Source organism: Pseudonaja textilis, chromosome 3, assembly GCF_049901715.1.
Source record: "Pseudonaja textilis isolate UNSWEBS1 chromosome 3, rPseTex1.2, whole genome shotgun sequence".
In the NCBI taxonomy this organism is placed as follows: domain Eukaryota; kingdom Metazoa; phylum Chordata; class Lepidosauria; order Squamata; family Elapidae; genus Pseudonaja; species Pseudonaja textilis.
Window position 1 is genome coordinate 200,038,732 of NC_141992.1, and position 26,080 is coordinate 200,064,811.

The window sequence follows — 26,080 nt, forward strand, 5'->3', positions numbered from 1 at the left end:
GATTGATTGATTGATGATAGATAGATAGGTATAGATGGTGGGTAGATGATAAGAGATAAGATAGAGATAAGATAAATAGATACATAGATTGTAGGTAGGTCGGTAGGTAGATGCATAGAGATACATGATAGATAGATTGATGGATTGATAATTGATGGATTGATAGATGTAAAGACAAGATCAAAACACACCGATCTACGAGATCTAAATGTGAGACAATGTGTTCAAAGTAAAATGATTATACTGGAGGACTGCATGTCAGAGAATAACATTGCAGATCATTTTACGAAAGTCCAAGGCACTGTAAAATATATGGACTTAAAGTGTAAGGCTTTATATATTGTCCTACCCAAAAGGGAGAACGTTAGGAATGAGAGTCACCTAACAGTTGGGTTGGAAATATATAAACCAGGATAGTCATTCACTGTATCTTTAAGAGAATGCTGCAATTGTGATTGGCTGAGGTTCCTCCAACGGCCATAAGATGGAGCCAGAAACCTGGTTTCTTTCTCCTTGCATTTCCTGTTTTGCCCTGTTGCCTGATTGTTTGGATTGCTGTGAGTCTTGCAACGGTTAGCAAACTCCGTTTACTGAACTCTGTTTACGATACTGGACTTTGTTTTTGGATTATTCCTGGACTGATACTAACTGCTTTAACCGTGTATGATTTGGACTGTTTGTTGGACTTTGTTTACCTGTTTAATGGAAGTAAAACCTACATTTTACTATTCAGTGTATCTGTATGCTGGTCGTGTGTTATTCAACATCACTCTCACTATGTTTCCCTGAGTGCCCTCATTCTCCTAACGGGGAACACCTCAACACTGTGCTTGTCAGAAGGTCACAAAAAGTGCTCACCTGACCCCGGGAGGCTGCGACCATCATAAATATGAATCACTTGCCAAGCATTTGAATTTTGATCAGGGAGGCTGCAACGGTCGTAAGTGGGGAAAATGGTCATAAGTCACTTTTTTCAGGGGTGTTGTAACTTCAAATGGTCACTAACTGAACTATGGTAAGTCCAGGACTCTCTTTAGGACAGTCTGTAGCTCTTCGGTTGTGTGTCTTCCTATTATGTGAGGGGGTCATGATGTCCTAGAAACCTAGTACTGGAAAGGGACCTTGTGGGTCATCTAGTCCAACCCCAGGGCAGGGCAAGGCTCCTCAAAGCGTTTCAGGCCTGTGGCTCTTCAGTCTTTGCTGGGAAACCTCCAGCAATGGAGACCCCCCCCCCACACACACACACACATATACAACTCCAGGTGGCCACAAGTTGTGTTTCTAATACCTTGTTCAGAGAGAGATTTTCCACGCATCGATCATCTCCTGACAGTGATGGAAGCACTTTTCCTAAATCTGGATCCCCTACCTGGCGTTACTGGGGTTGGGGGCAGGCGGGCCTCAGCTCCTCTGGGGATACACCTGAGAGAAGGCTGTCAATCCCCAAACATCGGCACCACATAGATTGATTTTTGGATGGACCCCCAACAGAAGGCCCTTTGATCCTCTGGGCCGGCTTGCATGCATCAAGCAAGAGGAAAAAAACCCTCAGAAAAATAAATTTAAAAAGCGGAGAGATTTATTGATTCATTGATCCCATTTAGAAATTTTTCTTTTCGCTCATCGATTCTGGGTGCTGCTTTGATGTTTGCCTCCTGCCGCACCCCCCCCCCAAGTGCAAATGGGGATGGGCTCATTTTCTGTTTCCCCCCCCCACAGGATGGGGAGGAGGGAGGAGAACGAAGGAAGTGGGGGAGGAAATTCAATCAGTAAAGGGGATTTTTTGTAGCTCAGGGTTGAAATGAAGGGTCCTTGGTGCTCTCTGAGCGTGGCGGTTTTCTTGCAGATGTTTCATGACCTGATCAGGTAACCTCATCAGTGTTGGAAGGAAAGAGGAAGAGGAAGAGGAGGAGGAGGAAGAAGACTGTGAGGTCCTTGGTGCTCTCTGAGCGTGGCGGTTTTCTTGCAGACGTCTCATGACCCAACTAGGGAACATCATCAGTGCTAGAAGGGAGAGGGGTTTGCAGAGGGGAGGAGGAAGAGAAGGAGGAAGTCTGTGGGGTCCTTGGTGCTCCCTGAGTGTGGCGGTTTTCTTGCAGACGTTTCATGACCTAACCAGGTAACCTCATCAGTGTTGGAAGGAAGAGGAGGAGGAGGAGGAGGAGGAGGAAGTCTGCGGGGTCCCTGGTGCTCTCTGAGCGTGGCGGCTTTCTTGCAGACGTCTCATGACCTGACCAGGTAACCTCATCAGGGCTCGGGAGGAGGGTGGCGTTTGCGGTCAGGAGGAAGCTGGGCAACCGGGGAGGCCCGCTGGCCTTTGAGTGTGGGGCCGCCCCTTCTCCCCGCTCACGGCCTGCAGGGCTGGTGGGCAGGAGGCCCCCTAGTCGATGGGGCGGAAGGTGAGCCGAGGAGGTTTCTCCGGCTTCAGGATGAAGCTGTAGACGGTCCGGAGGTCCTCCTTGGAGACGGTGTCAATCTTGAAGTTCTTCAAGATCTGGAAGAGTCCCACCACCATGGCCGTGAGGGGGGGGGGCAGAGAGCACCCCCCCCCGGGCAAGCCCTTCGCATTCCATCGTGGCCTCTACGTCCCATAATCCCCGGCCGGCTCGCTGGCCATCTCTTCTAGGCCCCCTTCTCCAGGGGAGTCCTCGACTTACGACCGCAGTCGCCCAGCGTTTCCGTTGCCAAGCGAGACAACGGAAGGGCGTTTAGCCCCCATTTTACGACCTTTTTTTTTTTTGCCACATTCAGATCGGCGCAGTGGCGAAGTTAGTAACCCGGTCGTTAAGCGAACCCGGCTTCCCCATGGCCTTCGCTCATCGGAAGGTCCCCGAAGGGGATCGCCTGGTGACTGTCATAAATATGAATCCATGGATGAGCAGCCGAGTTTTGATCCCGTGTGACCGTGGGGACGAGGTCGTAAGTGGGAAAAGCGGTCCCAGGACACTCTAAACCAGGGGTGTCCAACCTTGGCAACTTTAAGACTTGTGGACTTCAACTCCCAGAAAGCCAGCTGGCTGAGGAATTGGAGTTGAAGTCAAAGCTTAGGCCAAGGTTGGACACCCCTGCTCTAAAGAAATGGCTGTAACTCGGGGACCCCCCTGGGGGTGGGGAAGCTATCTGCCTGGGCCGCCTCCCCCTCCACCCAGCAGGACTCACGTGCATGACGAAGAGCGCCATCTCGGCCTCCGCCAGCCGGCGCCCGATGCACTGGCGGGAGCCGAAGCCGAAAGCCAGCGCCTTGAAGCTGTGGTCCTCCTTGCCCAGCCAGCGGGACGGCCTGTACTGCTCGGGCTCCGTGAACACCGCCGGGCTCCGGCCCATGGAGTAGAGCCCCACCTGGCACAGCGTCTGGGGCGGGGGACGGGGCAGGAAAGGAGGGGCTGGTGAGGGGGGCAGCCGGCGGCCCTCCTGCCACGCAGCTCCTGGGGGGAGTTTCATGTGGCACCCCAAACGCCGCTGCTCCAAAAGCCCCCTCCCCCGCCCGGTGATTTTTGATCTTTAGAGCGGGGGTCTCCAACCTTGGCCCCTTTAAGCCCCAATTCCCCAGCCAGCCAGGTTGGAGACCCCGGATTTCAGATGGATGGGCTTCGAACTCAGCCAACGCAATCCTAAATTGCATTAGCAGAATGATTGAATCGAGGATCCCATGAGGTAGCAGTATCCCTCTATAAGAGCAGGTTCAGGAACTGGGCCGGGCTGGTCTAGTGAAGAGAAGGACCAGGGGAGACAGGAGAGCATCTTCCAATATCTGAGGGGCTGCCCCAGAGAGGAGGAAGAGAAGAGGTCAAGCTATTCTCCAAGGCCCCCGAAGGCCGGAGAAGGAACAATGGATGGAAACTGACCAAGGAGAAATTCAGCCTGGAAATAAGGAGAAACTTTCTGACAGGGAGAACCATCCACCCATGGAACAGAAGTTGCCCTCAGAAGTTGTGGGAGCTTCATCCCTGGAGGCTTCCAAGAAGACACTGGACTGCCCATCTGTCAGAAATGGTGTAGGGTCTCCCGCTTGGGCGGGGTTCGTAGATGATCCCCAGGTCCTTCCAGCCTGTTATTATTCAATAATGAGAGTCGGGAGCCACACCCCCCAAGGAGGACTGGCGCCTCTGTAGAATGGTGAGTCTGGGGGTTGGACTAGATGACCTCCAAGGTCCCTTCCAACTCTTGATTCTCTGTTAAGGACAAGCCAGCCTCTCCAAAGCCTCATCCATGAAAAGGCCGTGGAGAGCCAGAAGATGGGGGAGGGGAGGCCGTGGGGGAGGGGGTGAGATGGGGACCTCCTGCTCCCTAGAATTGGTTTGAAGTAGAGTTTGCGCCCGGACCTTTGGCCGGCAGATCCTGGCCTTCCCTGTTGCCCTCCAGAATGGCAGGAACCTGGTCAAGTGGGTCAAGTGGCTTCGGCCTGGGTCAGCCCTCGCCTGGGAGGGGGGTGCTTGGGGTGGGGGGGTGGCGGGGTGGCGGGGTGGGGACAGGCCAACCCTTTGGCCCCCGCGTACTTACACCAGCTGGCACGCAATAATTCTGGAGCACCACATCGCGTAGAGGGTAGCGCTGGATGGTGATGCCCACAGGGGTAGAGCCTGGAAGAGAAGGAGGAGGAACGGACGGCCATTACGTCCCCTCGGCTCTCCCGGGGGAGGCGTCCGGCTTCTTTTTCCCTGACAATGTCAAAGCTTTGGTGACGGACGGAGGTTGAGGTTAAAAGCAGCAGGCCAGAGACCAGGAGACCGTGAATTCTAGCTCTGCCTCAGGCACGGAGACAGCTGGGTGGCCTTGGGCCGGTCCCCCCCCCCCTCACCCACCCACCCAGCCCCAGGAAAAGAGGACTAGCAACCTTCTCCTGAAATAAATGTGGTCAAGGAAATCATCCACCTAGTTGCCAGGAGCCAAGGCTGAAAGCATCAAAAAGTGCTTTATATTTGGAGGGTGTGATCGTTTCTCCCTGTCAATTGTTCCTGTTAGGTTTTTATTATTTTACACTTTTATTATTTTACACCGTAAGTAATTCAAGGTGGTGGAAGTATACAATACGAGCTGGATACGCGTGCTTTGCTATCCAACTATGTGATTGGGCTTAGTTTTGGGGGAGGAAAATAAGGAGGGGGGGTGGGATTGTGCCTCTGCCTACCGGCATCCATCGGTATTCCTCCGGCTAGTGTTCTGTCAGTGTGTGAGAGTGGAGGGCTGTTTGGAAACTGAAAGAGCATTTGCGGTGTGAGCAAGGAGACAGCAAGGAGCCTGGCCGTGGCTTAGCTCAACTGTTCTGTACTAAAGCTGTGAAAGTAAAACTGAGACTGAAACTCCTCTCCTCTACTTGTGTTTTGCATTTGGAAGAGATTTCTTTTCAGGTGGGGAGGGGGAGTAGAACTCCTTAGCATCAGAGCGTGTTAATAATCCTAATAATCCTAATAATAATTCTAATAATCATCCTAATAATCATCCTAATAATAATCCTAATAATAATAATAATAATAATAATAATAATAATAATAATAATAATAATAATAATAATAATAATAATAATAATAATATAGGAAATGCTCTAAATGCTCTGAGGGTCATTTGGAAAAATCCTTTCTTAGTGAGCCCCTAGAAGCCAAGAGGAAAATACGGGCCCAAGTTCAAAGTTTGTAGGCTTTACGGTTCTGCAGATTTTGTGATGAGGCGTGAGGGGCATTTCGCTTTGATATAGATTCCTTCCCCCCCTTATTTTCCCCAGAACAACCCTGCGAAGTGGGTTGGGCTGAAAGAGAGCAAAGTCACCCAGTGGGCTTTAATGCCTAGAGGCAGGACTAGAACTCAACACCATCACCTGGCGATTGGCTCAAATCCACCCAGTGGGCTTTTGTGCCTAAGGCGGGACTAGATCTCAGCGCCTCCGGGTTCCTAGGCCGCGGCCTGAACCCGGGCTGCTCCCCAGAGGCATTCAGAAGCCAGCCGGCCCAGGCCCCGCCCGCTGCCCCGCCCTTACCTCAGCGTTTCCTTCAGGGCCCCCTTGAGCAGCGGCATGGCGTTCAGCACCTTGGAGAGCTCCCTGGATCCCTGCGCCTGCGCCTCCCGGATCTCCTCCCGGATGGCCGTCTGCACCTGGGGGTTGCGGGCCAGCTCGAAGAGGGTGAAGAGCAGGGGCATGGCCGTCTGCGGGGGAGAGCGCGAGGGGAGGAGGGGATGGACGGATGGATGGATGGATGGACGGACGGATGGATGGATGAGGAGGGCAGGGCAGGGAAGAGGATGGATGGATGGATGGATGGATGGATGGATGGATGGATCAATGGATGGATCAATGGATGGATGGATGGATGGACGGATGGATGGACGGATGGATGGACAGATGGATGGATGAGGAGGGCAGGGCAGGGAAGAGGATGGAAGGACGGAGAGATGGAAGGAGGGATGGAGGGATGAGGGGGAAGGACAAGGAAGATGATGGATGGATGGATGGATGGATGGAATGATGGATGGATGGATGGATCAATGGATGGATGGATGGATGGACGGATGGATGGACAGATGGATGGATGAGGAGGGCAGGGCAGGGAAGAGGATGGAAGGACGGAGAGATGGAAGGAGGGATGGAGGGATGAGGGGGAAGGACAAGGAAGATGATGGATGGATGGATGGATGGATGGATGGATGGATGGATGGATGGATGGATGGAATGATGGATGGGTGAGGAGGGCAGGGCAGGGAAGAGGATGGAGGGACGGAGAGATGGAAGGAGGGATGGAGGGAGGGATGAGGAGGGCAGGGCAGGGAAGAGGATGAATGGAGGGAGGGAGGGAGGGACGAGGCAGGGGAGAGGAGAGAGGGAAATTGTTCAGAATCTCACGTGGGAACAACCCAACCCCACACTGGCCTACACTGACCTGCCTTTCCACTTTTAAGCCAATGTTTCCCCCCCCAGCTGGCAACTGGGGGAGCTCAGGCGTCTGTCCCCCTCCATTCCTGGAGCCCTCTAGCCTGCTCCAGGAGACGGCAGGAGCAGCCATGCATAAAGGGCCCTGGCCACAGGCAGGCCGAGGGGTCCAGGGATGCCTATCACGTGTGCTGCAGAGGTGGGCATTCAGCAGGTTCTGACCCGTTCTGGAGAACCGGTCACGGAATTCTTGAGTAGTTCCGAGAACCGGCCAATCCCACCGCTGACTGGAGATTTTATAGTATAATAAAAGAGTAAAATAATTTCAGTCCCACCACCGGTGTGCCGCCCGGTGCACCTGACCCGCTTATGCTTCCTTGGGGATAACTGGCACGCTCCAGAGGCGCACTCACCGTGTCCACCCCGCCGGCCGTTAACTCGGTGACGTTGGCCTTGATGGAGTCGAGGGGCAGCTCAGCCTGGACCAGCAACTCCGCCATGATGCCCGAATACTTGCGGGGTTTCCCCAGGCAGAACTCCTGGTAGATGTTCTGGATGCATTTGTCAGCTGGAAGAGACCACATCCCAGCAGGGGAACCACGGTGAGAAGCCCCCGAGACCCAGGCCCCGCCCGATGGGGTGCCCCCCATCCACCACCCAGGACACCCAGGGAACCTGGATGGAAAGGGGGTGCCATGCAGAAGGGAAGCTGGGCCCCAAAGCAGCTTACAGGGAGGAGTGCGAGGGGGCCCCGTACCCCAAACTCTGGATAACCCCAAGGCCAAGCTCCACATTTTCCCCAGCCAGGAGCAATGCTGCAGCTTCTGAGGGACTCAAGGAAACCGTCCTAGCACTGATGATGTCACCTAGTTTGGGTTATGAAATGTGTGCCAGAAAACCACCCAGCTCAGAGAGCACCAAGGCCCCACAGTCCTCCTCCTCTTCTTCCTTCCTTCCTTTCTTCCTTCTCTTCCTTCTTTCTTTCTTCCTTCCTTCCTTCTTTCTTCTTTCTTCCTTCCTTCCTCCTCCTTCCTCCTCCTCCTCCTCCTCCTCCCTGCAAACCCCACTCCCTGCCAGCACTGATGACACTACCTGGTTGGGTCATGAAAGTCTGCAAGAAAGACACCAAACTCAGGGAGCACCAAGAATCCTACAGTCCTTCTCCTCACCTTCCTTTCTATTATCACCACTGCCATTCCTAAAAACCCCTCTCCTTTCCAGCACTGATGATGTTCCCTAGTTGGGTCATGAAACAACTGCAAGAAAATCACCCAGCTCAGAGAGCACCAGGGACTCCACTGTCTCTCTCCCTTCCTTCCTTCCTTCCTTCCTTCCTTCCTTCCTTCCTTCCTTCCTTCCTTCCTTCCTTCCTTCCTTTCTTCCTTCCTTCCCTTCCTTTCTTCCTTCCTTCTTCCTTTCTTCCTTCCTTTCTTCCTTCCTTCCTTCCTTCCTTTCTTTCTTCCTTCCTTCCTTCTTTCCTTCCTTCCTTCCTTTCTTTCTTTCTTCCTTCCTTCCTTCCTTCCTTCCTTTTCTTTCTTTCTTTCTTTTCCATTCTTCCTTCCTTCCTTCCTTCCTTCCTTCCTTCCTTCCTTTCTTTCTTCCTTCCTTCCTTCCTTCCCTTCCTTTCTTCCCTTCTTTCCTTCCTTCCTTCCTTCCTTCCTTCCTTCCTTTCTTCTTCCTTCCTTCCCTTCCTCCTCCTCCTTCCTTCCTTCTCCTTCTCCTTCTCCTCCTCCTCCCTGCAAACCCCATTCCCTGACAGCACTGATGACACTACCTAGTTGGGTCATGAAATGTCTGCAAGAAAGACACCAAACTCAGGGAACACCAAGAACACCACCGTTATCAGTCTGTCCCTCCCTCCCTCCCCTCCCCCTCCTCCCTCCAACCCTGCCAGCACTGATGACGCTACCTAGTTGGGTCTTGCAACCTCACTCCCCACCTCACTCCCAGCTCAATCCTGAGCTACAAACCCTCCCCTTTGTCGAAGCCCCCCCTTCTCCTGGGAAGAAGCTTCAGGACCGGCAGGATGGGAGAGAGTTCCAGTCCTGCTGAAGCCGCTTCCTTCCAGACAGGAGGCGATGACGTCCCCGGGGAGCCAGCCGAAGCTCCGAACGGCCTGGGCGCTGGCAGGCAGAGGCCACCCCTGAAGTTCTCTAAGGATGAACTTGGACCAACCCAGCCCTAGACCCCCGCCCCATTTCGCTCCCTTGCCGCCCCCCCTCTCACGCACACCCCACCCATGTGGCAGCTGTCCTCCTGGGGGGGAAGTGACCCGCGAATCCCTCCCCGGCCTCCCCCGTGGCTGACCGTGGCTGAAGATGGTATCCCAGGCCTTCAGGTGCTGCTGCCACAGCCTGTTGTTCACCCAGCGCATCACGCCCGGCGGGAGGAAGAGCAGAGGCAGCGTGGTCTGCAGCATGGTCTCCACGGCGCTGATGAACTCCTGCGACTCGGGCTTGGGGCTCTCCTCCAGAAGGCCCAGGCGCTCCCCATACAAGGCGTAGCTGCTGGCTGTTGGGCGGAGGGTCACAAGGGGGGGGGGGGGGGAGGAGGAGGTCAAGCAGCGGGTCCCAGCCGGGGACAGAAGGACAATCAAAGCAGAGACGAGGAAAGTCCTCCACTCAGGCAAGAAAAAACCCAAAGGAGACCTATAATAGACTGGGGTGAAACTGGGCTCAATAGCAGCAACTGTGAGGAAGATCTCGGAGTCTTAGTGGACAACCAACTAAACAGGAGCCGATGTTGTGCAGCAGCAGCCAACAAAGCCAATGCGATCCTAAGTTGCGTTAACAGAGGGATACAATCGAGATCAAGGGAGGCGCTAAGACCACTCTATAAAGCAGGGGTGAGCAAACTTTTTGGCCCCAGGGGGGGCCTCACTGACTTTTAAAATTTGACAGACGGGCCGCCACCTGGGGTCGAAATGCCTGTCATTACAAGTCAAGATCAAATGAACGCAATCATTCAATCATTCACATCAAACCTGAATTCTGTACCAATCTTCGGCGGGCCGGATTAAAAAGACCAACGGGCCGGATGTGGCCCCCGGGCCGTAGTTTTCCCACCCCTGCTATAAAGCCTTAGTAAGGCCACACCTAGAGTACTGCATCTAGTTTTGGTCACCACACTATAAAAAGAGATGTGGAGACTCTAGAAAAAGTGCAGAGAAGAGCAACCAGGATGATGAGGGGACTGGAGACTAAAACATACGATGAACTGGGCCTGGCTAGTCTAGGGAAGAGAAGGACCAGGGGAGGCAGGAGAGCAGCCTTCCAATATTTGAGGGGCTGCCCCAGAGAGGCTTTAGAAAACAGCTTGACCCCTTCCTCCTCCTCTATGTGGCAGCCCCTCCTCAAATACTGGATGGCTGCTCTCCTGTCTCCCCTGGTCCTTCTCTTTCCTAGACTAGCTAAGCCCAGTTCCTGCACCCGTTCATTGTAGGTTTTATCGTAGTCATCCTGGTTGCTCTTCTCTGCACTCTTTCCGGAGTCTCAACCTCTTTTTTTATAGCGTGGTGACCAAAACTGGATGCAGGACTCTAGGTGTGGCCTTACTCAGGTTTTACAGAGTGGTCTTAGTACCACTTGTGACTGCCTGCTTCTCTTCCAGTTGTGGACCCGTCCCCTGCTGGAGGGGCCGGGGGTCCTTCTCTTGTCCCCTTCCAAGCAACGCATAGCCTGCCTGAGGAAGGGGGCCATCGAGGCATTGAGAGAAAGAAGACCTACTAGACCAGGGGTCTCCCACCTTGGGAACTTTAAGCCTGGCGGACTTCAACTTCCAGAATTCCCCAGCCAGGCTGGGGAATTCTGGAAGGTGAAGTCCGCCAGGCTTAAAGTTCCCAAGGTGGGAGACCCCTGTACTAGACAAAAGAGATGCCCCCTCCCCCAATGGACAGAGCGTCAGCCTTGGCAGCCATATTTTACTTGGAAGCTTCAAGGCTGCCCCGTTTAGCACCTGGGAATTTGGGAGGGGGGATTTCACAGAGAGATAAAAGATCAGACTCAACAACATTCTTCTATAAAGTCAAGGACAAGTGACCCTGCACCTGGAGAGGACTGTCTGGAGGAATTGTCAGAGTATATTCATGAACTGGAATAGAGGATGGGAACAAGGTCAGCCCATGAATGGGTATAGCAACTATGTCAGCCAAGGAGGGCTGGTTGGAGACTGAAACTAGAAGTAGCCTAGGCGTGGCTCTGTATTAAGCTCTGAAGCTATGTTGAGCTCTGAGTCTGTCTGTTGAAAATGAAACTGCGTCTCTGCTCTGCTGCCTGTCTTGCTTGCCTGCTGAAGTTGAGTTGCTCGTAACATGTCTGCTTCTGTTTGACTTTGCTCCATGTTGAAGAAATCTACAACTGGTATTGTAAAAAGGTACTTTATGTGTTTGTAAAGAAGTTAAATGAAGCCTCAGCCCTCTGTGTTGACTTTTCTGGCGCAATTTATGCTGTGAAACTATGAACAGGGATGTCTTCAGTTGGGGCGACGTTTGATTGGGCCATCGGGTGGACTGGCGGGCGCAGGGGAGGGATTTTGGGATTTCTCTCGGGGAAGGGAAAACCCGGAAGTCTCAGAGGCAGGTTCCCCCCGGTGTGCCAACATGACTTTTTCTTTAACAAACTTGGGGCTGAATGAGGATGGGGAGTTTGGTTGGAATGCTGACTGGAAGGTGGGGGTGGAGTGGGGAGCAGGGGTGGGATTCTACTGGGTCGGGCCAGTTCTATAGAACCGGTTGTTATGCTTCTGTGCAGTTTGGAGAACCAGCAAATTGCCCCACTGGCTGGGCCCTCCCTGCCTTTCCCCTCCCACTCACTCCTTACCTGGCATGCGCGCCATCCAACTTGCTTGCCTTGTGCCTTCGCCTAATTTGGGGTAAGTTCCTATTTCTCCTTTTTTTTTCCCCCGACCATCAGCTGTTCTGTTGTGCCGGGAGATTTAGATTATCTAGAAAGGAGGAAATCATTGGATTTCTTGCTTTCTAGCTAATCTAAAAGCAGAGCTGAGCCTTCCTAGCTTTTATTTTTCGGTGCAGACTCAGGCAGCAGATGGCAGATAGGTAGATCTCTGAGTGAATCTGTGATTCTGGGAGCAACTCAATCTGCCTGCATGCTTTGCCTGCTTTTGGGTAAAAGTTGCTCTCTTTTTTATAAAAACATTCAATATTTACATCAATATTTACAATATTTACATACAAGCCACGCCCAGCCAGACACATGACCACTAAGCCACACCCAGAAATTAGGCCACACCCACAGAACTGGTTGCCAAGACGTTTGAATCCCACCCCTGGTGGGGAGTGTGCGAGGGGAGAGAGAAAGGCCGGCCTGGTACCTTCCAGCGTGAAGCGGAAGAGATCGTGGTAAAGGTCAATGGTCAGCGAGCCTCGGGTGTTCTTCCTGATCTGCCGGTACATGAAGGCCACGAAATCCTCAGCCACCGTGTTGAGGAAGGGCAGGAACTTCCGGGTGCCAGCAGGGCTGATGACTTCCTTGTTGAGGATGAGCCGGTCAGAGCGCCACTCTTCCCCATTCCTGCAAAATAAGGTCACCCCCACCCACCCGCACACACACCTGTGAGGCCTGGCCTGGCCAGGAGGGTGGGCTGCAGCTCCCAGCTTTCCTCAGAGGAAGACCTCCGCCCTCGCCCCCCTGTTCATTGCAGGGGCCTCCCTTGGCTCTGCCTAGCAGCCCCCCCACCCCATCCAGGCCCTTCCCCTCCTTCCACCCAACCATCCCTCCATCCGTGTCACCATCACTTGAAGAAGTAGGAGAACAAACCCGCCGCGACTCGGTTCAGCACTTCCACCTGCCCACAGAAGACCCGGGCCTCTCTTTGGAAGACAGCCAAGTCCCCATTTGGGACGGAGAGGACTGTGCGTGTTTTACTTGGAGGCTTCGAGGCTGCCAGGCTGCCGGTTTGAAAGAGGGGTCTAAGAGGCCATCTAGACTCTAGAGCAGGGGCCTCCAACCTTGGCCACTTTAAGACTCATGGACGTCAAAGCAAAGCTGGCTGAGGAATTCTGGGAGTTGAAGTCCACAAGCCTTTAAAGTGGCCACGGCTGGAGGAGGCCCCAGTTCCAGAGAGACCCCCACAAAGGAGGTTGAGGTCTTGGAGGCTTCTCCTCAAACCTGCCCAGATGTTCCACAAGACACCTGCGGCTCATTTGGGGCCGTTTCTTGGAAACAGCTGGAGCAGGGCTGCCCGGGTCTTCCAAGCAGGGGTGGCACCTTCCTTTCCTGAGCAAAAGCCTTCCTGACCTGCTGCTCTGTGCCAACTGCCAGGGGTTCTGGCCGGCCCAGCTGCTGCCCCGGGTGGCCGGAGAGGGTCGGAGAGGCCTCCGTTTGGGAGAAGGGGGTGCATTGCAGCGATATCCTCCGAGGGCCCCGACTTACAATAGGAAGACGCCGCACTTGTGGTTCCTCAAGGCACGGTGGGCGAGCCAGGAATCGATGCCCATCCGGCGTGGGAAAATCCCCTCCGTCTGGAAGAGCTGGGCGGCGTCTTGTGGCAGGAACACGTTGACGCTGTCGTGGCTGCCCACCGTCTCCCTGCCAAAGCAACACAATCAGGTCACTGGGAGACGTGGGCGCCTGGCTCTGCACTTCTGGGGTCGGAGCAAAGAACCTGAAAGGAGGGGAGAAGGGAGAGAGGGTTGGGGGAAAGAGGGAGAGGAAGAAGGAAGGGGACAGGAAGGAAGGAAGGAAGGAAGGAAGGAAGGAAGGAAGGAAGGAAGGAAGGAAGGAAGGAAGGAAGGAAGGAAGAGAAAGAAAAAAAGAAATAGAAAGAAAGAAAGAAAAGTGCGGGGAGAGAGGAAAGGGAGAAAGGAAGAGAGGAGGGAAGGGGAGGAAAGAAAGTAAGAGAGAGAGGAGGGAGGAAAAAGAAAGAGAACGAAAGAAAGGTGAAGGGAGGGAGAGAGAAAAGGGAGAAAGGAGGAGGGGAGGAAAGAAAGTACGAGAGAGAGAAAGAAAGACAGAAAAAGAAAGAAAGAGAGAGAGAGAGAAGAAGAGAGGGAGGGAGGGAGGGATGAAGAAAAAGAAAGAAAAGTGAAGGGAGGGAGGGAGGAAGAGAAAAGGGAGAAAAAAGGAGATGGGGAGGAAAGAAAGTAGGAGGAAGAAAGGGAGGAAGAAAGAAAGAAAAGTGAAGGGAGGGAGAGAGAAAAGGGAGAAAGGAGGAGGGGAGGAAAGAAAGTAAGAGAGAAAGAGAGAGAAAGAGGGAGGAAGAAGAAAAAAAAGGAAGGAAGGAAGACCAGAAGGAAGGAGGGAAGAAGGAAAGAGCAGGCTGGCAAGATTTGGCTGTTGCAGACAAACTCAATATAAGTAGTTTTAGCCTTCCTGGGGAATTGATTTCTGGTCTCTGTTATAGTATAGACTACAACAAACCACTTAACCACACACACACACACACACACACACACACACACACACACACACACACACACCCTAGTGCATCAGGGCTCTCTTCAGTGCCTTGTGCAAAGCTGAGGGACCAGAGGCTCAGGGGGCTGAGGGTCTTCCAGAGCAAGGGTGGGAAAAGAAGGACCAGGGGTGACATCTTCCAACCTCCCAGGGGCTGCCCCAAAGGAGAGGGAGTCAAGCTACTCTCCAAAGCACACCTCAAGGAGAGAAGCAACTTGGAATTGAGGAGAAACTTCCCGCGGAGAGCCATTAACCAGTTGGGCCAATTTGTTTCCAGAAGTTGTGGGTGCCCCATCACTGGGGGTCTTTTATAGGATCTCCGGTTGGACTAGAAGACCTCCGGCCCCCTTCCAACTCTGTTATCCAGAGAAAGAACCCCAGTTCCCTGGTCCACTTGGACATCTCCATCTTGCTGGAGTCGAGGCTGATTCTGTTCACTCGGAGGGCCCGAGGGCAGAAGGCGGAGGCTCCACGGCCCCCCCCAAGCCTGAGGCGGGGGTGCCAGCTGGGGTCTCACCAGTGCACATCCCAGGGTCACCCTCTTCCAGCAACGGAGGCTGAGATTGGCCAGACCCAACCCTGGAAGACACGCCCCCCTCCCCAAAGTGGAGCAGCCCTTGTCTGTGGGGGCCACGCCGAGGCTCCTGGTGGCCCTGTGGGGACTGTCCCCGCCCCCATCCATGCCCAGGGGGAAGGTAACGCCTCTCCACGCGACAGCCGTGGCGTGTGGGACCGTCTCCAGCCAGGCAGCTGAGCAGCTTGACCCAGCTAGAGGAAGAGCTGGAGGCCCCAAAGGGCTGGAAGAACCAGCCCCTGGCTGACGCAACTCTGCCCCAAGGCCAGACTGCAGGGGAAGGAAACGCTGGAATATGGAACAACTGAGTTGGAAGAGACCCTTGGAGGTCATGTAGTCCAGCCCCCTGCGGGACACGCTCTACCATTCCAGTCGGTTGTCCAGCCTTTTCTTCAAAGCCTCCGCCGTCATAGCACCCACAACTTCTGGTGGCAGGCAGTTCCACCAGATCATTGCTCTCACTCTCGGGAAATTCCTCCTGAGTTCCAGGTTGCTCCTTCTCTCCTTGATGAGGTTCCACCGGTTGCTTCTTCTCCTGCCTCTTCGGGGCCTTGGAGAAGAGCTTGACCCCTTCCTCCTCCTCCTCTCTGGGGCAGCCCCTCAAGTCTTGGAAGATGCTCTCCTGCCTCCCCTGGTCCTTCATTGCATTCCACTGGACATGTCTTCTGTCCATCCATGGTTTGCTCAGATTTCTTTTCTTTCTTTCTTTCTTTCTTTCTTTTCTTTCTTTCTTTCTTTCTTTCTTTCTTTCTTTCTTTCTTTCTTTCTTTCTTTCTTTCTTTCTTTCTCTCTCTCTCTCTTTCTCTCCCTCCCTCCCTCCTCTCTCTCTCTTTCTTTCTTTCTTTTGCTTTGGAGAAGAGCTTGACCCCCGCTCCTCCTCCTCTCTGGGGCAGCCCCTCAAGTCTTGGAAGGCTGCTCTCCTGCCTCCCCTGGTCCTTCTCTTCCCTAGACTAGACATGTCGTCTGTCCATCCATGGTTTGCTCGGATTTCTTTCTTTCTTTCTTTCTTTCTTTCTTTCTTTCTTTCTTTCTTTCTTTCTTTCTTTCTTTCTTTCTTTCTTTCTCTTTCCTTCCTTCCTTCTGTCTTTCTTTGTTTCTTTCTTTTTTCTCTCTCTCTCTTTCTCTCCTTCTCTCTCTCTCTCTCTTTCTTTCTTTCTTTTGCTTTGGAGAAGAGCTTGACCCCGTCCCCCACAGGGCAGCCCCTCAAATACCGGAAGGCTGCTCTCCTGCCTCCCCTGGTCCTTCTCTTCCCTGGACTAGCCAGGCCCAGTTCCTGCAACCATTCTTTATATTTAGAATAGAATTAACAGAATAGGAAGGGACCTTGTAGGTCATCTAGTCCAACCCCCACCCAAGCATTCCTGCACCATTTCTGACAGATGGCAGTCCAGTCTTCCCTCAAATATTGGAAGGCTGCTCTCCTGTCTCCCCTGGTTCTTCTCGTCCTTAAACTAAACATGTCTTCTGTCCATCCATGGTTTGCTCAGATTTCTTTCTTTCTTTCTTTCTTTCTTTCTTTCTTTCTTTCTTTCTTTCTTTCTTTCTTTCTTTCTTTCTTTCTTTCTTTCTTTCGCTTTGGAGAATAGCTTGACTCCCTCTTCTTTGGGGCAGCCCCTCAAATACTGGAAGATGCTCTCCTGTCTCCCCTGGTCCTTCATTGCATTCCACTGGACATGTCTTCTGTCCATCCATGGTTTGCTCGGATTTCTTTCTTTCTTTCTTTCTTTCTTTCTTTCTTTCTTTCTTTCTTTCTTTCTTTCTTTCTTTCTTTCACTTTAGAAAATAGCTTGACCCCTCCCTCCTCTCTGTGGCAGCCCCTCAAATATTGGAAGGCTGCCCTCCTGTCTCCCCTGGTCCTTCATTGCATTCCACCGGACGTGCCCAATTCCTGCCACCGTTTCCTATGTTCGTAGCCTCCAATCCCCTAATGGTCTCTGCGGCTCTTTCTCTGCACTTGCTGGTTGGGGAATTCTGGGGGAGGGGGGGGTCAAAGTCTTCAAGGGGGGGGGCAAGGTGGAGAAAACCCCCAGTCCCAAGTGTTAAAACCTCCCTCCCTCCCTCCTGCCAGCTGGGCCTTTGCGTCTTCCATCAAACGGCTTTTTCCGAGGCCCCTTTGAGAACCAGGCAGGGCCTCTCCGTTTATTCTTCCTGACCTAGTCACAGAGTGTGTGTGTGTGTGTGTGTGTGTGTGTGTGTGTGTGTGTGTGTGTTATTTTTATTTTCTGCCCTCTCAGCAAGTTCCTCGGAATGCTTGCAAGGCATTCAAAAGCAACGCTCGTCCTACCCAGCCCGGACCCAGATCAGGAGATGCGGGTGAAGTATAGAATTTCTATGGCGTGGAAGAAATTGAAATAGGTAAGATAGATCCGCAATGATGGCTTGTATGGAAGTGGAAACCCCTGGAATCTCACTGTTCGCTAACAGAGACATTTGTAAAAGATAAACATTAAAAAAAATAAAATTTGGGGGAAAAAGAGAATTTCTACGGCCTGGGAACCAGTTGCTTTGCATGGACTGATCGATTGCATTTTAAGCCCCAGCTACAAGGATTCTCCCCCTTCGCTGCTCTTCAGGGAATGTCCATTCTCGCTCGAGAAGCCTCTCCGGCAGGGGAGCGGATTCCAAAAATTGGACTCCCGGTCCTGTGGATGTGGCTTGGTGGGCGTGGCCATGTGACTGGGTGGAAGTAGATGACCCCCAGAAGGGTCATCTAAATCAGGGGTCTCCAACCTTGGCCACTTTAAGACTTGGGGACTTCAACTCCCAGAGTTCCTCAGCCAGCTTTGCTGGGAGCCATTGTTCAGTTTTGCTGGCTGAGGAACTCTGGGAGTTGAAGTGCCCAAGTCTTAAAGTGGCCAAGGTTGGAGACCCCTGACTTAGATGACCCTTCTGGTCTCTTCCAACTCTATCATTCATGGCTGGCTGAGGAACTCTGGGAGTTGAAGTCCCCAAGTCTTAAAGTGGCCAAGGTTGGAGACCCCTGACTTAGATGACCCTTCTGGTCTCTTCCAACTCTATCATTCATGGCTGGCTGAGGAACTCTGGGAGTTGAAGTCCCCAAGTCTTAAAGTTGCCAAGGTTGGAGACCCCTGCCTTAAGGGGTGAGTGTCAGGTGGGCGGGGCAAGCGAGCCAGCAGCCACCGGTCAACTGGGTCAGGGGCGTGTGCCAGCCAGAACCTACTACTGGTTCAGTGACCCACCCGAAATCCTTGCTACCGGTTCGTCTGAACCAGTGCAAACCAGCTGAATACCACCACTGCTCTCTGTTTTTCTACAGGCAGTTCTCGACTTACAGCAGTTCGTTTAGCAACCCTTCTAAGCTACAATGGTACTGGGGGGGAGGGGGAAAGGGACTTCTTATAACCCTTTTCACAGTTACGACCATTGCAGCTTCCCCCTAGTCTGGCGCTTGGACTCGTATTTACGACCATTGCTCTTTCCTGGGGTTGTGTGATCCCCCTTTTGCGACCTTCCAGCTAGCCAAACCCATGGGGAGGCCAGATTCACTTAACAAGCATGTGACTCCCTTAATGACAGCAGTGATTCATTGAACAGCCGTGGCAAGGGAGATTGTAGAATGCGGCAAAAGTCACTTAACACATGTCTCCCTTAACAACAGAAAGGATGGGCCCAATTATGGTCGTAAGGACTAGCTGTACATCTGAGGAAACAGGGTTGAACTAGATGACCTACATCAGTGATGGCTAACCTACGACACGCGTGTCCCTCGTGACACGCCGAGGCACTTTGACTGACATGCCTGTTGGTGTGGGGAAAACCTGCACGTTTAGAGGCTGCCCGTGCTCGGCTCCAATCCCTGCTCCCTGCTTGTTGCATGGAGGCGTGGTGTCGCCGCTGCCACGAGATCTTTGCAGCAGAGAACCAGTTTTAACCGCCATAAACTGAGGTTTGTCCGTTCCATTACCTCAGGAACGCTACAGGAGGAAAGGAGATCCACGAGGTTCACAGCCCTGTAAGGTGGCCTTCCGATCCCCACATCCTCCACCTGCAGCCCTGAGACCAGGGAGGCGGGTTTCCCAGCCCTGCGTGATCCCCCCAGCCCAGTCCGTCATAAACATCGCAAGGAGGACTGCACCGCAACAACCAGGCACAGCGCTCACGATAAGCAGCGTCGGGGGGGCTGTCCTGTAAGTGCAATTAATCCTAAAATCTGCATTTCTGTCTTGGGGGCTCTCCCACTGTAAAACGCTTGGAGGTCTAGTCTGCAGCGTTCAGCCCCTCTCCGGCTCCTCTCGGCTTTAATTGCCTCCGTAGCACCTCTTGCAGTTCTTCTTGCTTCTCACCATCCTCACAGAGCACCAGGCAAACCCCCTCCCCCCCCAAAAAAAAACCTCCAAAACACAAACCAAAAAAAAAAAAGCCCCCTTATTTTGGACACCGTATTGACTTTAATTTCTCTCTCCTGGCAGGGTTCTTCTTCTGAGGCTGAAGGTTTAGCAAATGCAATTCAGCAACAGAAAAGTCACTAAGGTAAATCATTATTGGGTTTTTTGCTTTTTGAACTAATAAGTATATTAAAAATGTAACTCTTTCTTTATTGGGGCTGCAAATATCACCAAATTATTGATATTTCTTGAAGGGACGCACGACCCGAGGAAGGCTACACCTTTTCCCGATTTTCGACACACCAAGCTGAAAAGGTTACCCCTCACTGACCTGCAGGGTCCCTTCCAACTCAGTTAACCCAACCTAATCTAATCTTCCCTGCCTCCCTCCTGAAGGATTGTCCCTCTCCCCCACCTAGGGAGGGATTCTCCCCCCACTCCTGCTACCACGCCCAACAGGCAGTCCTCAACTTGCGAACCACGATTTCCATCACTAAGCGAAACATTTGTCCCGTGGGTTTAGCTCCTGTTTTGCGACCTCTCTCGTCATGGTTCTTAAGCGTCGATAAGTCCGTCACGCATCTCTGAAAGCGAATCTGGCTTCCTCCCATTTGACTTGGCCTTGCAGGAAGGTTGCCAAAGAGGATGGTATAACGGAATAACTGAGTTGGAAGGGGACCTGGGAGGTCTTCTAGTCCAACCCCACCCCCACTGCACAAGCCTGACTCCTCCCCTCCGGGACAACTGCAACGGTCAATAAGTCTAACGGGGAGTTGGGGGACTTCCCACCCATCCTCCTCAACCCTCCGGAATGATGCCATAAACCAGGGGTCTCCAATCTGGCCCACTTGAAGACTTGTGAACTTCAACTCCCAGCGTTTTGCTGGCGGAGGAATTCTGGGAGTTGAAGTCCACAAGTCTTCGAATGACCCAGACTGGAGACCCCTGCCATAAACCAGGACCAACTATTTCAGGCAGGCTGGCTGATGGTTGGACCATACTTGGGGAGGGTCTGCTGAACTGAGGGGATTTGGAACCATCCCGACAGCGAAGAAGGCGAGTCTGGGGTCTGACTTTCTCTCTAGTAAAGGGAAATCTTTGTAGCTCAGGGTTGAAATGAGGGAAGGGTCTTCTCTGGGGCTCTCTGAGCTTGGCAGGTTTCTTTGCAGACGTTTCATGACCCAGCTAGGTAACATCATCTGTGTTAGAAGGGAGGAGGGGGATTTGCATTTTCTAACGCTGATGATGTTACCTAGCTGGGTCATGAAACGTCTGCAAGAGGAAAAAGAAAAACCCAACCTCAGAGAGCACCAAGGACTGACTGACTCTCCCTCCCTCTCTCCCTCTTTCTTTTGTTCTCTCTCCCTCCCTCTTTCTCTCTCTCTCCCTCTTTCTTTCGCTCTCCTTTTTTTCTATCTCCCTCTCTCTCCCCCTCTCTCTCTTTCTCTCTCTCTCTCTCCATCTTTTCTTTCTTTCCTTTCTCCCTCCCTCTCCCTCTCTCCTCTCCCTCTTTCTTTCTCTCTCCCTTTTTCTTTCTCCTTCTCTCTTTCTCTCTCTCTTTCCTTTCTCTCTCTCCTTCTTTTTCTTTCTTTCCTTTTTCTTTCTCCTTCTCTCCTTTTTCTCTCTCTCTTTCTCTCTCTTTCCTTCTCTCTCTCCCTCTTTCTTTCATTCTCTCCCTTTCTTTCTCCTTCTCTCTTCCTTTCTCTTTCTTTCTTTCTTTCTTTCTTTCTTTCTTTCTTTCCTTTTACTTTCTCCTTCTCTCTTACTTTCTCTCTCCCTCTTTCTCTTTCTTTCTTTCCTTTTTCTTTCTCCTTCTCTCTTCCTTTTTCTCTCTCTCTTTCTCTCTCTTTCCTTTCTCTCTCTCCCTCTTTCTTTCATTCTCTCCCTTTCTTTCTCCTTCTCTCTTCCTTTCTCTTTCTTTCTTTCTTTCTTTCTTTCTTTCCTTTCTCTTTCTCCTTCTCTCTTCCTTTCTCTCTCCCTCTTTCTCTTTCTTTCTTTCCTTTCTCTCTCTCTCTCTCTCTCTCTCTCTCTCTCTCTGACACAATCGCACACAATCGCACATGTCCACTGACCCTGGGTTAGCTGAGCTCATCAGGTGAAGATGAGGCTCTTCCTTCCAGGTGACCCAGCCAATCCCACCCACCCCTTAAAGCCCCGGGGTGGGGATCCACCTGACCCAGCCACCTATAGCGGGTGGGTGGGGAGAGACTCACCTGTAGATGGGTCCCAGGTGCTGGAAGTTCCTGTCCATGACGCGGTGGAAGTTCTGGAAAGCGTTGGTCCTCCAGAACTGGAAGAGGTTGAGCCAGGCATTGTGCCCGTTGCGCGGGATGGCCTCGAAGGGCTGCACCTTGGGGGGGCTCAGCTTAGCCACCACAGCAGGGGGCGCCAGGGAGAGGGCCCGGGAAAGGCCGGGGTGAGCGGAGCAGGGGCTCAGCCGGCGGCCTGCCCCCATCTCTGGCTCTTGGTCAGGGTCCCTACGGGCTCTCGGGACTCTTGCAGGAAAGGCAGCCAGACGGGGCTCTTTTATGCCAGTGGACCTCCCACCCGCCCAAGGACAGTTGGGCCAGCCGGGCGGGTGGGGGAGCCAGGCGGGGTCTGACCAGGCACTTTCCCTCCCGCTGCTGCTGCAGCTCACCTGCCCCCACCCCACAAGCCCGGAAAAGGGTGGGGGCTCTGGGGCCAAGGAAATGTGCGGAAGGAGAACGTGTTTCCTTCAACACGTCCCCTTCCACACGTCTCCACAGACCTGTTGAAAGGAAAGTAAATAAGAAGAGCCAGAAGAACCGCCAAAGAATCGCAGAAGAACTGCGGGTTCTGAATAGCGCAGCCAGGATCAACGCTAGCATTTCCCCCACACACACACATTGGTTCAAAAGTTAAAGAGCTCTGGATCTACCCTCCCTCTGATCCTCTGCTCGGGATCCAGAAGGAATCTCCTTGTTTTATGGGCAAATTATTATATCAGAGGCGAGCTCCCCTTCAAGGACGCGCAGCCAAACCTCCGTTCCTTTCTTTCCGATTTTGAAGAATGGGGGAGAAGGTTGATTGTTATCAAGGGCCTGGAGGAAGAAGGAGCCTGAATTCCTTTCGCCTGAATTGGGCCGGGACCTAAAACAGAGAAAGTAGAAACGGGGGACGGGGTCCTTGGTGCTCATCTTCGGTGCTAGGTAAGACCATCCGCTGGCAGTGATGACGTTACCTAGTTGGGTCGTGAAACGTCTGCAAGCAAACAACCAAGTTCAGAGAGCACCAAAGAGCCCACAGTTCTCCCCCCTCCTCCCCCTGCACTCTGCAAACCCCACTCCCTTCTAGCACTGACAATATTACCTAGTTGGGTCATGAAACGTCTGCAAGCAAACAACCAAGTTTACAAAAACACCAAGGATCCCAAGGCCTCCACTTTCTTCTCCCTCCTCCTCCTCCTCCTCCTCTTCCTCCTCCTCCTCCCCCTCTTCTTCCCTTCCCTCTCCTCCTCCTCCTCTCCGAAAACTCTCCACCCTTCTAGTACTGATGATATTCCTTAGTTGGGTCGGGAAACATCTGCAAGGAAACATCCAAGCTCAGAAAGCATTAAGGACCCCACAGCCCTCCTCCTCCTCCTCTTCCTCCTCTCCACAACCCCCCCCCTCCTTTTCTAACTGATGACATTACCTAGTTGGGTCATGAAACTTCTGCAAGAAAACCGCTCAGCTCAGAGAGCACCCAGGACCCCTCATGTCAACTCGGAGCTATAAATATTCTTCTTGGGAGATCACCCCGGGGGTCTCTGCAGCATCAACGGATCTCAAGCCACACCAAAGGGCCAGCACACACACACACACACACACACACACACACACACACACAATTTCACAAGGATTGGCTTGAACCCCAGCCTCTATTTGGAGGTCAGGTGTTTTAAAGCAGGCGTCCCTCCCCAGCCCCCAGGCCGTGGACCTGCACTGGACCGTTTGCCTGCCAGAAACTGGGCTGTGGAAATAAGTGAAGCCTGTCAGGGGTCTCCCACCTTGGCTACTTGAGGACCTGTGGACTTCAACTCCCAGAATTCCTCAGCTAGCAAGGCTGGCTGAGGAACTCTGGGAGTTGAAGTCCACGAGTCTTCAAGCGGCCAAGGTGGGCGGCCTCTGGTCCGTGGAACCAGAACCTGGTGGCCCAAAGGTGACGGAGGGAGGGGCTATTTTAAACCCACGTTCCTGAACCTCGGCAACCTTGGAGGCAACTTCAACTCCCCGAATTCTGGCAGGGGGATCCTGGGAGTTGAAGCCCACCTACCTTCCAGGGGCCAAGGTTGAGAAAGGCCGTTTTAAAGACTGCCTGAGTGATCCCTCCCACCTCAGAAGGACCTTTAAGGAGAAGGACCACCACAAATTTGGCAAGGGTTTTTTTTTTACCCTGGGCCGATGCCTCCCCCGCCCCCGGTTCAGGGGCCTGCACCCTCCGGCCACAAGACTAGAGCAAGAGGGGGTTTCCAGAGACCCCTCAGCGCCCAGGTCCGGCCTGCAGAGCGTCAAAGGATCTGCTCTGAATCCCTTTTGCCTTTGAACTCCTCCCTCGCTCAAAATACCACCAAGGCCAGGAGGGCAAGGCTGGGCATCTGGGGAGGGGCGGGGGGGAGAGGGGATTCTTGGAACAGCGGAAGCGGTGGGTCCCTTTGAAGACGGGCCCCAGCCTGGAGTCGGGGGGGGGCGGGGGCTTCCCATGAAAAGTTTAAGGCCATGAGATCCCGGGAGGGGGGGGGAAGGGGTAGCCCTCCCTGCTTCCCCCGAGCTGCCCCCTCCCCAAGGGGGATCACTTTCTTGGGGAGTCTGGAGGGGGAGGTCAGCCAGTTTCAGGGAGGATCCCCTGCCCCAACAGACACACGCACACACACACACACCCGTCCCACTCACCCAAATTCAGAGCAGAAATTGAGCCCGAAAGGGACCGGAGAGGAGGGAGGCAGCCCTTTATTTACAAGCAGCCCTCGACTTACGATGCTTCGTTTAAGGACCACTCGAAGTGGCAACAGTGCCAGGAAAGGGTCTTAGGAGTGATTTTTCCACACTTACGACCATCGATAAGTGTTGAGCGTGACTGATTTATCCGCTGCAGCGGTTCCCTTTAATGACGGAGGCAAGAAAGGCTGTACAAGGAAGGGGGGGGGAAATCACTTCACGAATGTCTCCCTTAGCGACAGAAATTTGGGGCTCCATTGTGGTGGTAAGCGGCGGATTTCCTGTCCGTGTTGGGGAGATTGAACCGCCTTCCTCCCCTTCCGCCCGCCCCCGGCCCCTCCAGGACGGGGACCCGACCCTCACGACCCTCAGCGGGCACCTCGGAAGGGCAGACGGGCGGGAAGAGCCCCCTGCCCAGGCAGAGCAGGGCCCTGTAGGGTGGGCAGCAGAGGCCGCCCCAGCCAAGGGTCTCTCACAGCCCCTCACCCAGGAGGAGCAGGGATCGAGGCTGGTCCCTAAGGCCCAACGGGGCCCTGAAGAGGCCAAAGCCTTGACCAAGCTTGAAAGAAGCAGGGCATTAACCGAATCACAGGGCTGGGAGGGAGCCTGGGAGGTCATCTAGTCCAGCCCCCGGCTCAAGCAAGAGACCCTGCATACCATTCCAGAGAAGGGGCTGCCCCGCCTCTTCTTCAAAGCCTCCGGGGATAGAGCAATTTCCGCTACAGCTTCTGCTCCGCCAGGGGATTGTTCTGATTGTCAGGAAATTCCTCCTTCGTTCCCGGTTGCTTCTCCCCTGGATGAGTTTCCATCCGTCGCTTCTTCTCCTGCCTTTGGGTGATGAAGAATAGGTTGCCCCCACCCCCGCCCTTCTTTGGGGCAGCTCCTCAGATATTGGAAGGCTGCTATCATGTGTCCGTCCCCCGTTCCCCCCCGTTCTTTCTCTTCATTAGCCTGGACTTCACCTGTTCCTGAATTGCCTGGGATATCTGTGGGGAAGCAGGGTTGGGATTCTACCAGTTTGCACCTATTCGCTAGAACCGGTTGTTAACCTTCTAAGCAGTTTGGAGAACCGGTTGTTAGAAGAAATTACAGGGCTAATCCTGTAAGGAAGGCAGGAAGGAAACATTCTGGTGTTGCTTACAGAAACTGCGTCTCCGTTAACCCTTATTACAGTCTTGGCAGGACTAAACTTCCTGTCTCAGGAACTTCTCTGGAGTTTTTTTCCCCTCCTTTGCTAGTACTTTGCTTGTGTGGAATGACTCTTCAAAGTTACAACGGCACTAAAAAAAGTGACTTATGACCATTTTTCACACTTACGACTGTTGCAGCATCCCCACAGTCATGAGAGGCCAGGTGAGGAGATGCGTGCCTCGATGTGAGTGATGTTGAGTTGGCCACGCCCAGCCAATATCATGACCCCCAAGCCACGTCCATCACCTAAGCCACACCCACAGAACCGGTTGTTAAAAATTTGAATCCCACCCCTGTGGGGAAGGCACAACTACTTCAACATGGCAGCCACAGCCATCCAATAACGCCCGTCTCTGTTTGAGGGACAGTCCGAATGTGAAAAGGGCTTTGACCTTAAGGCGGGAGCCTTGATTACAAACACCTCCAGCCCTTGGAGGCCCACTGGGTCCTCTTCACCAGCCTTAACGACCGACCGCCCAGGGTGGGAGGGAGGCCTCTGCCATCAGGCCTACCTTGCAAGCCCGGGAGAGACCCCCCCCTCAGCCCCTCAGGGGCCTTTGGCCAGGCTGCAGGAGTTTGGGCCCAGGGCCAACTCCATGCTAGCCATGGATGGACCAACGGGAGGCCTGCTTACAGCGGGGTGGTGGTGGAGGGTGGACAGTTTGGATGCTCTCTGGGGCAGCCAGGCTGGCGAGGGTAGGCGGGGATGCAGCCTGTGCCACCCTTGAGCTTTGGGGACGTCATGGCCTTGTCCGGTGGGA

At 53.3% G+C, this 26,080-nt stretch overlaps 2 protein-coding genes across 2 annotated transcripts; both read right to left on the reverse strand.

The window, feature by feature from the left end:
* Nucleotides 1–2,375: 2,375 nt before the first annotated feature.
* Nucleotides 2,376–4,580, reverse strand: LOC113451641 (cytochrome P450 11B, mitochondrial-like). The gene is made up of 3 exons (XM_026723019.2): nucleotides 4,501–4,580; nucleotides 3,160–3,351; nucleotides 2,376–2,494 (listed from the first exon to the last, which is right to left on the reverse strand). Exons 2-3 carry the CDS (start codon nucleotides 3,322–3,324, stop codon nucleotides 2,381–2,383), a joined length of 279 nt encoding a protein of 92 aa, XP_026578804.2. The 5' UTR covers nucleotides 3,325–3,351; nucleotides 4,501–4,580; the 3' UTR covers nucleotides 2,376–2,380.
* LOC113454245 (cytochrome P450 11B, mitochondrial-like) lies at nucleotides 3,669–21,646 on the reverse strand. The gene is made up of 9 exons (XM_087930410.1): nucleotides 21,405–21,646; nucleotides 13,249–13,404; nucleotides 12,188–12,387; nucleotides 9,086–9,370; nucleotides 7,273–7,427; nucleotides 5,972–6,138; nucleotides 5,129–5,160; nucleotides 4,501–4,580; nucleotides 3,669–3,704 (listed from the first exon to the last, which is right to left on the reverse strand). The coding sequence occupies exons 1-9, from the start codon at nucleotides 21,644–21,646 to the stop codon at nucleotides 3,669–3,671; spliced, it is 1,353 nt and encodes a 450-aa protein (XP_087786536.1).
* Between the last annotated feature and the right edge of the window lie 4,434 nt (nucleotides 21,647–26,080).